Source organism: Jatropha curcas, chromosome 4 (assembly GCF_041381405.1).
Source record: "Jatropha curcas cultivar XTBG-Jc1 chromosome 4, XTBG_Jcur_1.0, whole genome shotgun sequence".
Taxonomy (NCBI): domain Eukaryota; kingdom Viridiplantae; phylum Streptophyta; class Magnoliopsida; order Malpighiales; family Euphorbiaceae; genus Jatropha; species Jatropha curcas.
Window position 1 is genome coordinate 24,851,620 of NC_143154.1, and position 17,333 is coordinate 24,868,952.

The 17,333-nt window shown below is 31.2% G+C and overlaps 2 protein-coding genes across 4 annotated transcripts; one reads left to right on the forward strand and one right to left on the reverse strand.

The window, feature by feature from the left end:
• Positions 1-7,712: 7,712 nt before the first annotated feature.
• LOC105638594 (putative transcription factor At1g11510) lies at positions 7,713-8,891 on the reverse strand. Its single transcript, XM_012222418.4, has one exon. It carries the CDS (start codon positions 8,800-8,802, stop codon positions 7,891-7,893), a length of 912 nt encoding a protein of 303 aa, XP_012077808.1. The 5' UTR covers positions 8,803-8,891; the 3' UTR covers positions 7,713-7,890.
• Positions 8,892-9,716: 825 nt separating this feature from the next.
• LOC105638593 (uncharacterized) lies at positions 9,717-16,572 on the forward strand. Of its 3 annotated transcripts, none has more exons than XM_012222416.4 (15): positions 9,717-10,313; positions 10,409-10,506; positions 10,736-10,898; positions 10,981-11,091; positions 11,557-12,507; positions 12,589-12,741; positions 12,955-13,054; positions 13,155-13,249; positions 13,484-13,675; positions 13,758-13,814; positions 13,891-13,962; positions 14,221-14,319; positions 15,247-15,378; positions 15,476-15,649; positions 15,877-16,572. In XM_012222416.4, exons 1-15 carry the CDS (start codon positions 9,957-9,959, stop codon positions 16,045-16,047), a joined length of 2,925 nt encoding a protein of 974 aa, XP_012077806.1. In that variant the 5' UTR covers positions 9,717-9,956; the 3' UTR covers positions 16,048-16,572. The 3 variants fall into 3 exon arrangements, with proteins under 3 accessions (XP_012077806.1, XP_020536747.1, XP_020536748.1); XM_020681088.3 differs by having other exon boundaries at positions 10,184-10,313; positions 10,388-10,506; XM_020681089.2 differs by lacking the exon at positions 9,717-10,313 and having other exon boundaries at positions 10,747-10,898.
• The last annotated feature ends 761 nt before the right edge of the window (positions 16,573-17,333 follow it).

Here is a 17,333-nt window from a genome sequence, read left to right on the forward strand (position 1 = left end):
TTATAATATGTTAGAGAGTAGCATTTAGAGTAGATTTAGAGTAGCGTTTATAATTTTAAACCAATCAAAATAATATTTCTTTAAATTATTATGTTTGATAACTTGATAAATAAAGTAATTTTAAGGTCTTCTAAATCATTGTCTCACCTAATCTAGCGTTTCACTCTTTTTACTTTAATTTTTTTTTTTACAATATTATCTTTATCTTTATCCTTAATTAATATAAAACATTATCTTTTTATATTTGGCTTATTTATAATTGATAGTAAAAGAAAAATATATATATTTGTATTTAAACTCAAACAAATATTGCAAATTAAAAATGTTGCTGGAATTGGAACCCCGCTAAACGCATCTGCAGGGAGAGGCGATGAGTTTTGACTGTAACTAAGTCCTAAGCTGGATTATTCGGTCTCTAGTTATGGGGTGCAGACACTGGTGGTTTATAATAAAAGAAATTAAAATGTTGATCCCCTAAAATATTAAAAATTTTCAATTTTATTTATAAATAGTGAACTTTTCAACTTTTGCTCCCTTAAATCTTGAAAATTTAGGTTTAGTGAAATCATTTTTTTTATAATGAATTTAATTGAAAATTCTAGGTGAATATTTCAATTTTTTTTTTTTTGTCATTTTATATTCATTGCCGATCAAACAATTGTTTTTATCGAACTCTTTTACTTTAAACCACTATTTAAACAACTAATAACTGACCACTAACATCTACCAGTTAACAACTACTAAAACAACTAACAATTATTAAAACAGTTAACAGTTACTAGAACAGCTAGTATTTGCCAACGGGCCAATGATTGTATTACAAATTTGTAAAAAGTGAAAAATATTGTGCTTATTCATTTTACGGAAAAAATGGTTAAGTTTAATTGACATTATTATTATTACTAATCTTCTCGAACGTGTGTTGCACATTATTTATACTAGTTAATTTTTACACATTGCAAGTAAATGTAATTCAATTTTTATATATAAGTTTTTATTAATTTTTTGTTATAAATTATAATATCATAAATTGTTTATATTACTAAAAATTTAAGAGTATTTATAAAATAGAGAAAATAATATTTTATAAAATAATAAAATAAAAAAATTAATAATTAAATAACTTATTAAGGAAATAACATATTTATAATAATAAAATATTATTATAATTTAACAGTCGAAATTTTCATGAAAATAAAATTGTTTATCAATCAATTTTAATTTGCTTATAATAATGTAAATTTAATTAATTTAATTTTTTTCTTATATACTATAATAACATAAACTATCTATATTGCTAAAATATAAGAAATCAGTATTAATTATTTTAATAATTAATGCATTAATCATTATTGTAGTATATAATTTATAATTTATGTATTTTTTTTAACTTTTTGCTGAAGTGGATGAACATATAATTAATTTTATGGTTGCTTTTTTTGAGAAAAAAAAATCTTTCAATGCATTTTATGGTTTGCTAATAATATATATTATATCATAATATTATATATATATATATATATATATATATATATATATAGTGATTTTTATATTATATTTTATATCAAACAATAAATCCTTTAATATATTTTCTAAATAAATAATAATAAATATTATTTTTTATAGAATAAATTACTTGTATTAAATAATCAATCACATTTAAAATTTATTAAAAATAATAATTAAAAATATTATATACTTACCATATTTAATATGTACCTTATATAGTATAATATAATCAATCAAAATTAAGTTACTTTTATTTTCTCAACCAATAATATACTATATTTAGTATCCATTAAATAGTATTACCATATTATATTATATTACCATATAATAGAATTACCATATTATAATTTTCTAATTGTAACGAATAAGGTTAATATATTACCAATAATATACTATATTTAGTATCCATTAAATAATATTACCATATTATATTATATTACCATAGAATATGTATCTATTACCATATAATAGAATTACCATATTATAATTTTCTAATTAGTCACGAATAAGGTTATTTTACAGTATTTAAATTTCATCAAGAGTGCTATCAAAAATTCAATTATTTCCCCTATTTCCACATTTATATATAATATAAATTATTATTATTATTATTATTCAATTATATCAAATGAATATAAGTTAAGGTAATTTAATTAACGAGATATATTTTATTCTCACTGCCATTGAAAGTACTTTATCTGAATAATACTATTGATTTTAATACTCTATTCCACATTGAAATAAAGAAGTTGAGGTTTATATATATGAATAACTGGCAAAATATATATATATATATATATATATATATATAAACCTTTGAACTTATCAAGCTTATGAAATTTTTTTTATATATATGAACCCTTCAAATTTATTTTATTAAAATCAAACCTTTATTTTAATTAAGATCTAGAAATTCCTTTAAAAAAAAAAATTAAGATCTAGAAATGTGCAGTCATTATCAATGAGATTAGGTCCTCTTCATCTGAAAGAAGGAAGACAATGGTAAAGGAAAGGCAATGGATTTTTTTTTTTTTTAACGTGAAAAGGAAAATTTTGACATCGTTGTCTTTCAATTTTTAGGTATAAATTGAGATCTTTATAGCGTCATTATTATTGAATTCTTTTTCCTGCCAATGACTTAAATTTCTATTTACTTTGGTTAAATAAAGTCTTAATTTGAAAAAAAATAAAAGTTAAATGATTCGATATTGACAATAAAAGTTTAAAAATTTAATGGAAAAGACTAAATAAATTCAAGGGTTTAAGGAAGCATTTGCTTTGGATAATTGATAGAATTTCCTGACTCTATAATTACATTTTGAAGCTTTTTGCAATTCGTTGATAGCTCATTTATATTTATATTTCAATTATGTTTACACTTTATTACCTTTCTAAAAAAATTATTAATAAAATTGTTATTTTTTATCATTTTATTTATAGTTACTCAAAAAATAAAAATAATTAATTATTTTAATATTTAACACGTTAAAATAAAGATAATATATTCATTTTAAAAATTAAAAATTATATATCTATTAATTAGTTTTATTCATATCTTATATAATTCAAATTCTATTTCTATTAAAAAATATAATTTTATTAATGATTTTTGAAAATGATTGGCTAAATAAATAAAAAAAATTATAATTATTTATAAATATTTAATTTGATTTATTAAATAATTTTCTTATTCTATTGTTAATGTATATTTATTTTCTATAAGAGATTACAATAAAAGTTATTACTAAAACATGTAAATTAATCATAAAATGTATAATAGAAGCTATACGATGATTTTTATAAATCAAATCAATTTTTCCTTAAAAAATAAAATAAAATAAAATCAATTAACATATAATAAAAACCGTATGAACTAGTACATTGACATAAAATCAAAAAATATTTATTGTATATACAAAGTGTAATATAATTTAACCACTCAATTTAAATAAGAATTTATACTTTAATATTATATAAGTAAAAATTAAACAAATATAAAAATGAATATATAACGAGCATAGACAATATGCAACACACATTATAAAAAAGACTAATAATATATAAAAATTCATAATATATAACTGTGTATTAGTAATTGTTATATATTTTAATCGCAACCATTAGTAAAAATCTTATTCAACACTAATATATAACAACGTCAATTTTTAGCTACCAACTATCAACTTGGTGAGAAAAACTAACAAAACATGCTTAAAGATTTGTTAGTAATAATTTTTCAGGAATAATTTAATAATATGCTAAAAGATTTTAATTTTTGTTTTGGTAATTTTAAAAGCCCTTTAGGGTAGTTTTGGAATATGGAAGAACGAGGATATGATCGAGGGCCTTGTAGTTTTTACACTTATCTGTTGGAAGTGGGACCCACCACAGCAGACGAAGAGAGACTTGAGTTTCCATGGTGGGACCATGCTAAGAAAATCAGTTGACGATTAATTACTATCACCGTAATCTGCTTTGTTTCTCCCGCTGTAAATTACTAATACAACTACATAAACACTGTTATTGGCCCCACAGAATTTCATGACCCAGGAAAGCAACCACACTGTAAGAACCTATTTTAATCAGTCACCATATCATCACGTGCAAGCTGTGGTTAGGGATGGAATATCAATCTGTACCGAAGTTTTGGGTGCCAGAGGATGATTAATACAAATAGTTTAAAATTTTTATATGAATACTAAAAAATAATTAATTCTTTTAAATTATAATAAAAATTGAAGATAATTTAATTTAATTATTTATTTTAAAATCAAGAGTAAGTTATGGAAAAAATATTATTTATTGTTCTTTAAAATATTTAAAACTAACTTATATTTGAAGATGTAGGAATGCAGTTTACCTTAGCACAATTTCACCAAATTATCCGTAATGCTTTTAACATGTTTAGTGACTTTTTTAATCGACAAGAGACTTCCTTCGCATGACGCCGATTCCAACTCCATCTTCAGTCAATTCGGTGCCCCCTTCATGTTATCGAGCTGCACTTTTCCTTTCCTTTGTTGGTCTTCCTTCACGCGCAAGACAGAGAGAGAGAGAGAGAGAGAGAGAGAGACCTAGCTCCGATGATGTCACCATCACCATCTCCACCATCTCCGATGATAATTATTCGGAATTTGGTTGAGTTTTGGCAAAATACTACTGAAACCACTTAGGTCTCTCGCTATATAGTAGTCCCTTCTCGTTCTCTCTTTTATCTGATTATTATAGAAAAAGCATAATATGGAGGAAACCATAAAGAGATATTAGACTAATGAGGAAAATATCACTGTAAAAAAATCATCAACTCATCAACTTCGACGGTTTCTAACACTTCTGGCGATCTCGGAGACAATGTAGTAGTAGCTTGGGACGACGACACAGTAAATAAGCTTATGAAATTTCTCGATATGATCTAAATGGATTTTCTATTAGTTGTACTACTACAAAAGTTAAGTTCATTGAAAGCCCATATTCGTCTCTGTTGAATTTTCAGTCTTCTTTTTACATCACCATCAATGACAAAGTTTCAATTTTACCCTCCATTTTCAATTTATAAGAATAAGTTTCTCTCTTCATTGAACAATCAACGACCAACATGTCAGATGCTCAATACACATACAAGACTTTTGTATCATTAAGCTTTAATTAAACACTTATTTTGCAATGGTAAGACTATTTGCAAATTTGAAATATTACCTCCATTTGATCAATGTTTTTGACTCAAATCAACTAAGCTTATTCCAAATCATGTTAAGGTTCTACGATATTTTAACAAATCAAACTGGCCAAATAAAAATTGAAACTTGATCAATAGCAGTTCAGATGTAATTTCAGGTATTTTTAGCTTTTGGTTTTTTACAGGTATGTCAATCATAAAATTGGTGTCAATCTTCAACTAAAACTTTGGTTTTTTCATATTTTTATGAAATGGAGCTCATAGTTAAGCATGGCCAGTGGTTTATTTTGAACTGGAATCGAACAGTACTGTAAATGAATCGAAACCGTCGGTTCAAAATTTTGAACCGAAACCAGCGATTCAAGGGCCGGTTAAGGTTCATGTAAATATTAAAATTTGAACCTGAATAGGCCCTGAACAGTCGGTGAACCGGCAGTTCCAGTCCAGTTCGAACCGGAAATTTTCTATTTTTATTTTCAAAGTAGTAATCACTTAGCCTATAGTCTTAATAATATTTTACTATATGATATACTTTACTTAAGTTTTTTTTTTTTAAATACACTTTACTTTAAAAGTTAAAAATCCAAAAAGTAAAATGGTAAAAAAAGAGAGAAATATTTAGTCTAAACTTCTATTGTTTTTAATTTTTTTTACCCTTTTAAATTGTTTACTAAGTTTAAAATTACATTCTTTTGAAGCATTTTTCAAAATTTTCTTATAATTTATTTATTTAATAACATTAAACAAAATAAAATGATAGCTTATTTGATTATTTTGTAAAATTAATTAATTTTATTCCTATATGAGTATGAGCATTCTAAAATTTATTTAAAATAAAATTTATAAATATTTTTTAAACTCATATTAATATTTTCGAAAGAAAGATGTAGCGTTTGAACCAATTTTTTGTTTTTTTTTTTTTTTAAATATATCGCTGGAAACCGTAATCAGAAAGTTGGTTCACCAGAATCGGCTGGAACTGGAACCGAAACCAGACCGAAACCGACAATTCACGGGCCAGTTCAGGTTCAAAATTTTGAACCGTCAGTTCCATAAACCGGAACGGGCAGTTCAATGCCTACTCATAGTATATATTTATGTAAACAAAAAAGATACATAGAGACAAGTCAAGTTCTAATAAAAAAATGTACTTATGAAAAAAAAGGTCATGAGATAAAAACTATTAAAACTGTGTATTTAGCAACTTCTCAATGCAACACTCTGGTAAGAAGTGCCCTATGTTCGCTATCGACAATCTTCTGAAGAGAGTAGTATACTAACTTAAACCAAACATTTATACCTTGAATCCAGCTTTTTTATTTTTGGGAGTATTGAAGAGGAATAATTGAATTTGGGTCCATTTCCAAATCGAGGAGCCACAGGATCTGGATTAAGTGTTCGAGTGAAAATTTTGGGCCCAACATACTTGACAATATGACAATGGCGTTTCCAAACAGTTAATTCCCACAGCAGCCTAAAATGATATTAACTAATGACTTCTGCACTAGACATAAGCTATAGCATATGTTGATCCCTCTTCTTCCCTTACCTGATCGAAAATATATCATGCACATTACAGTCAGGCATTCACTAGGGATCTAGATCATATCTTATTCCGGCCTGGATAAATGCAACAGTAGCAGAATTTGGTAGAAAACAAAACCATACTAGTAATACTCACTGAAAGCATATCACTACTTAGGTATCTGCAGTATTTCTCATTCTTTAAGGGGGATAAGGGGTTGTTGCATGGGTGAGAAAGCACAAGAATAACCCTTATTCATGGTATAAATGAATTCCAAAAAATTTTATGAAAACATTGAATTCTCTCTCAGTTATTTAGTTTTCAAAAATTCAATATAAACTAATGTTATAATTTCTAAATGAGCTCTATGTTTCAGGTTTATTTATAAAAATTAATAGTGGGATAGCATTAAGGCACAATTTGATCTTTTTTCAGGATAGGAAGAAAATTTTTTATCAAAAAAAGAAATATAAGACTAAAAAGTTAAAAGAAAATGAAAAAAAGAGGGATGAATTACATGGATGTTTATATGTGATAAGTATAATTTTCGGGCCAAATGCACTTAATTAAAAAAATTTAATGGGATTCATTTGAAATTCATGTTTTCAGAGATTAGATTGTATGGAATTCCACTTAATTCCACCAAATTCTTTCCCAATATTTACACAGAAGGGTGAAGCCTAGTGGGACACAACAATTCTATTTCAATCATTCTTGAGCAATAGTCAAAAAACCCACCCCCTTTCTTTGCCAAGAACCTACTGTACTTTAGAAGAAACAAAAACCTATTATGAATGAAAGAGGATGAGTTCACATTTATTCAGATTGTTCCATAACCATAATTATGGTGGCATTGCAAAAGCAACAAGTTTAGCATCTAATGTAATGCAATTAGCAAATATTGCCTTTTTAATCAAATCAACACCAGCTATTAACAACCATAAATACACAACACCCATGAAATTTATCTTAAATTCATACGAGGAATCAACAAATGAGCAATTATGACAGAACACTAGTTCAATCTCATTAATTTAATTATGTTTACAACTAATTACTTAAAAAATTTAGCCCATTGGGTATATGTATATATGTATTGATATATTAAAGAGGATATACAAGTTTAAAATATGAAAACAAAAAAGCAGTAACGGATGAATCAATTCTACTAACAAAGTTATCATTTTGATTGTCTATTAACAGAGTTCTCGAGAACCAACCTTAATCGCTGAGCCAGAACATCCATTTCTGCAACTCTTTGCTCTCTGAATCTACTTTCGAAACCCTTAAAATCACCGGAATATCTCAAGCTTTCTCTAGCAATAACCATCTGAAACTCTTTTAGACATTCATCAAACACATTCAAAACGCTTTTAGCCACTGTACTCCTCTCCACTCCACAATCCTTCCCTTCTCGAGCTTCACTCGTCTTGATAATATTCCCATCATCAAACCCATCATCCAAATCCAAAGGCCCAAAATCCACAGGCAAAACCGGAGAGAAACTAACCCTAACTCCAATCAAATTGGAATCATTAGAATTGGTTTTATTAGCACTGAAAGGTGAAACAGATGCGAATTCAGGGCTCCATAGCTTATTCGACAGGTCAAAAAGGGAGCGGTCGTGAGGAGACAAAAGAGAAGGATTAAGGCCACGAGCGAGACGCGAAGAGATTACACGAAACTTCTTACGCAATCTACGTAGTTTTTCAGATAGTTGGGATTTCGAGTAAGGATGCGACGTCGTTTTAGAGAATTTGCGGTAGAAAATTGGCAAGTCGCGAGGGAAAGAAAGGCCATCGGAAACGGAATCGAGGAGGCCTTGAAGGAATCGGATCTCGTCGGGTTCGGTCCAGATCCGGTGGAATTTGAAAGGAGGAGGTTTAGAGTCGAAATCGACGGTAGTGATGGAGGTTGAATCGGGATCGACGATGGATGGGGCGGTAGTGAGTAAAAAGGGGGTTTTGCGTTTAATTGGAAGTTTGGAGGCAGAAGAAGAAGAAGAAGAATGGGATTTGGGGGAGAGGCGTTGGTGGAAGATGGGTTGGGTTTCGGGTTCAGGTTCAGGTTCAGGGAGAGGGGTGGAGTCCATGGCTAAGCCGGTGAACCCTTCGAGTCTGTGTGTGGGAGCCCTCTGTTTTGGTTTGTTTCGTCTCCTGTAGAATATGGTTAATTTTGTTACTGAGATCACAGTTTTATTTGGAACCAGAACCATACCCTTAAGTAGGTTATGTACGGTATCACCGTTTGAACCTTTTTGACACTGTTGCTTGAGATACTATTGAAAATAAATATTTTTAAAAACATATTTAATTAAACTTTATATTTAAGATAATTTTCACATATATTAATAAAAAAATTATAAAACAATTAAATAATACTCTTAAATTATGATCATTTGAATATATGGAACATGAGCTCTATAAATTCATAAATATTCTTGAATTATAAAATACAAATACTTTAAATTTCATGTAATATAATATTTTTTATTAAATCAAATAAATAAATCTAACAAATCTATAAAATTTTTAATTTTTAATTACTTAAGTTACATAAATGCAAACAATAGTTGTGTTTTTCAAGAAAGAAATTTAGTTTCAATATATTGTAAATTGATTCAAGAAATTCTTTAATTTGAAGTATAGAAAAGGGAAAAGAATTATCTTAAACGTGTTAAAATTTTATAACTTGCCAATGGAATTTGGAAAATCAAAACTTTATTTCATAAAATTTATAAATTTAAATTTTATTAATAAAAAATAATAATTTAAATATTTTAATGGTGTTTTTTTCAATTTCTTTTGAAATTTAAGCTTTTATTTTAATTTACTATTAACAGAGGAAGGAACTAAAAAGCATAAAACTCATTCTAGGTAATTATTTATATTCTCTTAAAAAAAGAGAAAAAACATAAAATAAAACTGGATTCCCTTACAAAAAAAAAAAAAAAAAAAAAAAAAAAAAGAGCTAACCGGGCGGGCTACACTTTAATGGGATTCAGCTTGTTTTCTCGACTCTGAATTCCTTTCACCAAAAAAAAAACAAAAGGGGGGGGGCAATAGGCTAAACATGCGCTTCCGCTCTCTTTTACTTGAAAAAATTTAAAAGATCGAGCAGAACTGGGAATAAAAATGCAGGAAGAACCCAGTTGAAATCAAGTGGAAAAGTTGCATCTTTGTGATTTGTTCGTGACATTGGTCACTCTTTTCTGTAGTTTCACATTTGATTGATTTGGGGACATCCATGTCTGCCCAAACTCAAACTTCTTTAATTTTTGGTGATGGAATACATTATGCCACGCCCATTATCTCCTCAACGAGGACAAGTGAAGGGGAGGTGGTAAAAGGTGTCCTGCGAATGATGCAGGGACTGTCCGGTTCCATTTTTTGTTGGGACTATATAAAGCAGAATTTTTATGTTTCCAAAAACGGGATATATGTCACCCATCTTTCCCTTTCTAGCCTTCACAACATTCTACAACAGTTCTTGTATTCTGCTACTTGTTTGCAGCTTGTTCAAGTTAAGGTCAATAGATTGAAGTTGGAGACTAATATGCCTACTCTCAGGGCTTTTGCATCTTCTGTTTCTCAATGGCTTAAGGTATGTGTATAAAATTTGTTAGTTTCTGATGTTATTATGATCTTTTAATTGGGTCTATTTTGTTTTGCTTTTAGTTTAATTGTATGATTTTGTAGAGGTTGAGAAATATTGCTCTAAAGGAAGAAATGAAGATGTGTAACTCTAGTGTTGGAATCACTCCTACACTTTTGGGATTGTCAAGTTCCTTATCCAGGTTTGTGTGTTTTAGAGTTCTTTAAGTTGAGTTTCTTGGCAGTAGTTTGGTACCTTGAACTTGAATCTTGTTGTTTAACCTTTTGTGCTGGGCATACCTATTTGTATGCATATGGCATTCCATCTTCTTAAACAATATGCTTGTCTTTTTCTCATTCGATCTTGAGGTTATTGCAAGTAGAGCGGTTAGTTTTTCTCATGGAATTTGCTGACCAATTTCATTGATATAGTCTTTGCTCAGGTGCTGAATTCTTATTGCAAATAGTGCATGGGGCCATTCCTCAAGTGTACTTTGAGACTAACTCATCCATTCCAGCGTCTGAAATGGCTGTTCATATCCTAGACTATCTTTACCAGAAACTTGATGAAGTGTGTCTTGTGCAAGGTGGTGAGGTTGTGACTATCAACCTTGTTTTGTATCTTCTCGTGGAATCTTCGGGTTCGCATATTCAAGCTTATGTCATGATAATTTCAGGAGGAGGCATATTTAATGGTGCTTCATATTCTTGTTGGAAGTTCATTACCATACATGGAGTTTCTCGATTCTTGGCTTTTCAAAGGAACACTTGATGATCCTTTTGAGGAGGTAATCTGAGTCATATCCTTTTTGTTATGTTCCAAAGTCTAAGAATGATTGTCTCGTTAGCATCCACGTACATGCTTGAGAATTCATAGCTTGTGAAATGAAACATTTCTTCTGAGAAAATCTTCCTGATACAAAAATTGAGGTTTTCCGCAACAACTCATCGTTCTGACATTTGGGTTTTTTGTGCTTTCTGTGAATCTTTACTTTGGAGGGTGTTTATTTAGTTGATTGCCATTTGACCCCAACCAGTTCACCTATTTGGTAAAAACAAAATGTTGTTGGCGCACGTATCAATTGTTGATTCTAAAAGCTCAAGTTGGAGCCTTTTCCCATTTGTTGGTAAATGGTAGCTTTTTTACTTAATTTTACATATGGAATAAATTACAACTATTAAGTTTTGTTAATAATAAATGCTAAGCAATCTATACAAAGTGATACTGTGCTCTTCATGTTTCTTCTCTGTAGATGTTCTTTTATGCTAACAGAACAATCTCAATTGACGAGTCTGAGTTCTGGGAGAAGAGCTATCAATTGAGGCAAGTACAAAGTAAGAAGTTTGAGGCTTCTGCCAATCCCTTAGCAAATAACAAGAAGGAATTGGGTGCAAGGGATTCTGTTTCTTGGTCTATTTCTGCGAAGGGTAAGGAGCAAAACAGCAAGGAGCTTCAAGCGTGTCCTTTGTTTATTAAGAACATGGCAAAGTCCATTGTCTCTGCTGGAAAATCATTGCAGCTGATCCGCCATGTTCCTTTGTCATTCTCAATGGTATCTGGCAAAAACATAGACAGTGACATTGATGGTCCTAGAGGTTCTGAGGATTTAAGCAGTCAGAAACAGAGCATAGCTGGGTTAAACTTGTCTGAGATTTTCTGTATATCAGTAGCAGGTCTCATAGGACATGGTGATCACATCTCTAGGTACCTATTACAGGATGACCCGTGCAAAATTAAGGTTGTCCAATTGGTGTCTGATATGATTAGTGAAAAGGTGAGGGATGGGAATGGTGAAAGATGGCCTGAAAAACTGAATGTTGTAGAATCCACAAATAAGGATGGAATTGACTTTCCTGAAGCAGAAAGAGGCAATATTACTGCAGGTTTGGGGAATGAAATGTCCCTCCAAAGGTCATTCTGTCCAGAAAATCCAGTGCTCACTGTGTGTCAAAATTTACTTGATAAGCATAAAGATTCCTGGAAAATGTTGAACATATCTAAGAATTTCGATCTACCTCCTTTAAATGATGAGATCTTACGAGAGGCTGTATTTGGTGGTCAGAGTGGGTTATCATCTGCAGTTAAAGGAACAAATTATACTTTTGGTTTTCAGTTTGGTAAATCTGAATATCTTCGTGCACAGGATGACAAAAAACTGTTAGAAGTCTTGTTTCCTTTTCCTACTCTTCTTCCTTCTTTTCAGGTATTGCTGGGTTGATAAATCTCTATTCCTTTAGGATTCTCTGATGGGTAATTTTTCAGTACTCTTGTAATTTGGAAACAGGATGATATCTGTATGTCAGAGCTCTTACCTTTCCAGAAGAATAGCACACTTGCAGCAAGAGTTCTTAGCTGGATTCAAAGTATTGAACCAAGAACGATGCCACTTCCACTAATTATTATGCAGGACTGCTTAACTGTCTATGTCAAGCAGCAGGTAATTTGCATAAATCAGCTGGATGCAACTTCACTTTTTAACTTACCTCCATCTCACATAGCTGAAAATGTTCAATTGAATTGAAAACCAATTGAGTTCTCCAACTCAGGCTAATATGTAGTGCTTCATAGAAGAAGGCTGCCTTTTCTTTTCCTTTTTTGTGGTGATTAAGCTGTTTAAATGTCCAGATTCTTCAATTCTTTCATATCACAGGTGGATTATATTGGCCAACTTATATTGTCAAAGTTGATGAAGGATTGGAGACTGATGGATGAGCTTGCAGTTTTGCGTGCCATATTCTTGTTAGGTTCAGGTATGTTGTTGTCTTTTGAATGTCTGATCTCTGGTCTGTGTTTTTCAATAGACATCTGAAATTTTCACCGACCTGTATGTTATTTACATGCTATCTTCAGGTGATCTACTACAACACTTTTCAACTGTAATTTTCAGTAAGCTGGATAGAGGAGAAACCTGGGATGATGACTTTGAGTTAAACTTGGTGCTACAGGTGCGATTAATGATTTTGGCTAAATTGATTCATCTTTCCAATTCTACTCCCTCCACCTACTGGAAGATTGAACTAAGGTTATTTCCAATTTTGCCTGAGGAGGGCTTTGACTGACTGCCATGTTGAGTCCATAAGAACTACCTGTCAATGTTCGCTTATGTGCATAGAAGACATGTATAAGAACAATTTTCTTGTGCCTAAATACCATGAAAATGGTGTTTGTCTCCACAACAGGAATCCATTAGGAACTCTGCTGATAGCATGCTGCTAAGTGCTCCAGATTCATTGTTTGTGTCCATCATCAAGAATCATGGTTTAGAAAGCGATGAGCTACCCAGTACACCGAACCTTGCTTCAACACCTCGTAAGATTCGTCCACACAGCTTTGGAATTGATGGTCTTGATTCTCTGAAATTCACATATAAGGTGTGTTATATGGTTAAGGAGACTTGAATTTTGTTTCAAAATCCATGTTTTAACTTCTGGAATCACTTCCAATGTGCGGCAGGTCTCCTGGCCACTTGAACTGATTGCTAATGCAGATGCAATTAACAAGTATAACCAGGTATTTTGCATCACTTGGCTTGCATTGAAGGTGCTTTCATAGAATTTTCTTGTTCATTGACTGTTTTCTGTGGCAGGTCATGAGGTTTTTGTTGAAGGTCAAGCGTGCGAAATTCGTACTTGACAAAGTTCGAAGATGGATGTGGAAGGTTTCTTTCTATTTTCTGGTTCATTATTTTCTTTCATGAGATAGTATTTCTACTTTAGCTTTTCATTTTGGAGAAAATAAGCTGGTGTCATTAGAGGAACGAAATATGTTGCTAGCACTGAAAAAGAAGGAAACCTGTTATTTTAAGTTCTGCCCATTGCAATGTCATTGTTTTCCTAAATTGCAACTTGATTATCTGTTATTTCAAGGGCCATTCAATTTATGTTATTTGATTGATTATGTTGCTTGTCCTTTCCAGGGTAGAGGCACTATGACAAATAGCCAGAAACGGCACTGGTTGGTGGAGCAGAAACTCCTCCATTTTGTGGATGCCTTCCACCAGTATGTAATGGACAGGGTAAGGATTTTCTCAATGTTAGGTGAAAATTGCTTTCATGGACAGCCTGGCCTCTGTGATCAATGGATGCAGACAAATGGTGGCACAATTAGAGATGTTAAAAAACCACATTATTAACTGTTTAAATTGGAACGATTTTTTAACAGTTTTCTTACATCTGCAAAATTTCTAAACAAGGACCATTGGCTAGTCAATTGGTAAAAATCTCAAACTTGGAGGGCTGTAGTTTTGACGCCTATTGGCAGCCATGTTCTACACTATTGCTAAAGGGGTATGACTGTCCGAGAAATTTTCTTATTAGGAATTTACTTTGTTGGGATCACAACAAGAAATTGCTCTTGAGTTTTGGGAATTTTTTACATGCCATTTGGTGGTTTTGAAATCTATTTCAATCACAGTCTCATTTTAGAGGCATGCTTCTCCAGTTTGTTTTCTTTTCTTTGAATAGAGTTAACTTGCTGTCTCTACTATCTTGTCTTAGTATTTGCTCATGGCTATTAATCACACAAGTACATGCTTATCATGCAGTCATTGCCTTTTGCTTGATGCTTTTATTATTATATTTTGGTTCATACTGCACAGAAGCCTGAAGTCCATAGTTGAGGCTTCATTTGAGCGATCCAAAGCTCAAGGTTCGCCTTTTTAGTACAATTCCAGTAAGACTGGTTCCAGATTTTCTCTCCCACCACACTATTTAATCTAGAAAAGACTTCGACATAGATAAGAAAAAGTATGTATATGTATGTATATACTCATCTTTTAATTTCAGATCTCCAGTGTGGTTTTATCGAACACTTTGTAGATCTATTGTCTAATGTTGAAATGAAAAACATATTGTTGCAGAAAATTCCTGTATGTTCTTGTAGAATACATCAGTAAGAGAGTGTTCCTTGTGATGCATGACATTTGACTAGGATTTGTAAGCAGGTATATCACAGTGCTTGGCATGAACTCTGTGAAGGTATGGTAACAGCTGGTTCTCTGGATGAAGTCATTGAAGTACATGAGGCCTACTTATTATCAATTCAGCGGCAATGTTTTGTGGTTCCGGATAAGCTGGTTGTTTACTGTGTCTCTTTATTTGCAGTCTGTAGTCTATTCAAGTTCTTTAATCTTTTTTTCACCAGTATTGTTTAAAGTTTTAAATTGAATTCAGTGGGCCTTAGTTGCAAGTCGAGTCAACAGCATCCTTGGATTAGCTCTGGACTTTTACTCTATACAGCAGACATTAAATATTGGTGGAGCCACTTCTGCAATGAAGACTAGATGCGAAATGGAAGTGGACAGAATCGACAAACGGTTTGATGACTGCGTCGCTTTTCTCCTAAGAGTATTCTTCTTTTCCATCTTTTTTCTTTGTCTTTTTCATCCTCAAGTCTTCTTTCCATGGATCTCCTCTGTGTTGGCTCCCTTTCTTTGCATGATTGTGAAATTTGGTTTACTTGTCTTCGAGTATGAATTATTCAAGCTTATGAACCAACAGATGTGTCTTTGCATACAGTAAATAATTTACTTAGAATATTGATATATTAGATGATTGTTTTGTCCTCATCACAGATCTTGTCTTTTAAACTCAATGTGGGACACTTCCCTCATTTGGCTGATCTGGTGACTAGAATTAATTACAACTATTTCTACATGTCTGATAATGGAAGCTTGAAGACTGCCATTACCTCTGAAACTATTACTTCAAGACTGGGGAAAGCCTTTGGTGCAAGAATGGACTGATTAAATTAGCATGGCGCTGCTTACAATGCCGTGTGTCAATATGGGATGTGAGTTTTTTTTTTTCTTTATTTCTGCCATCCAAAAGTAAATTCTTCAGCGATGTTCCTAGCCATATGAATGCTGCAGAAATCAGTGAGAGTGTAGAATTGGGAAATAGTGTACAGTTCAGTGCCAGAAGGTGCAAAGGCAATGACTCGAGCAACATTCGGCTAATGAAATGTTAATATCTGCATATATCTGGTTATCAAACTTATTTCGGCTTTAATTGGTGCTCGATGCAGATGGTTTGAGTTGGACTTGAATGTTGTCTTCTTGCTTATAGTTTGTTCTCATTTGTCCTCCTTTCTTTTCACCTCTTATGTACTGTATAGATATATAGGTATGTCATATCTGCCAGTTTTGTTGGTAAAATTTAACAGCAGAGATGTATGGTGTAAATGGATGCTTTTGTTTCCGGTGCTTTTGGCATTGTATAAGTAACACACATGAATGATGCACCTGCTGGTCGGACTTATTATGCATAAACCGAGATTTAATCAAACCAAACCAATTGAACCGAGATTAGTTATTAACTCAATTAGTAATAGTAATAGTAATATTAATTATTTTAGTTATTTTTATATCAGTTGGATTCAATTGGTTTTTCAATTTTTTTATTGACTCAAACCTAACTCAAATTATTATATTTAAATTTAAGTTTCATCCATGAAATCTCTATTACTTCATTACTTCCAATCTTACTAGTAAAAAATTATTTTTTTAATATCCACTATTTATCACTTTTTTTTTTTTTTTCTGTCCGAGAACCACTGTATTGCTTTGCTAGGTAACTAACTACTTAAATCTCCAAATTCTGATCATCACATGAAAAGTGTTGTTTTTATTGTTAAGTGAGGAATAAAATAATAATTTAACACCAAATATGAGTATAAAGTCCAATTTGCCCCTAAGACACTATAATAGAACCAGTTTTGGTATTTAAATCATAAGTTGAGCTACAAGTATTGAAATGAGACATGAGAATATGTTTTGGAAAGTTGAGAAATAGAGCTACAACTTTCATGAAGAAGTCGGAAACAGATGGAAAGTCTAAAGGGGTCGAAAAGGATTTCCAATCCCACTTAAGAACATATAACAGTAAAATTCAGCAATTTAACCAAAATATACAAAGGTCCCAAAATACATTTAAAAACCTAAAACTTAAAAACAACTTAAACAAGTGAAAGGGAAAGAGAATATTATTGCACTAACCTTATTAATAAGCTTGAATAAGTTTGGAAAGCCTT

Excerpts from the sequence above, each read along its gene's own strand:
- LOC105638594 (XM_012222418.4), bottom strand. The coding sequence starts at position 8,802 with ATGGACTCCACCCCTCTCCCTGAACCTGAACCTGAACCCGAAACCCAA.
- LOC105638593 (XM_012222416.4), top strand. The coding sequence starts at position 9,957 with ATGTCTGCCCAAACTCAAACTTCTTTAATTTTTGGTGATGGAATACAT. Across the intron at positions 12,742-12,954 it reads CTGTCTATGTCAAGCAGCAG|GTGGATTATATTGGCCAACT; the intron begins GTAATTTGCATA and ends TTCATATCACAG. Across the intron at positions 15,379-15,475 it reads TTGTGGTTCCGGATAAGCTG|TGGGCCTTAGTTGCAAGTCG; the intron begins GTTGTTTACTGT and ends AATTGAATTCAG.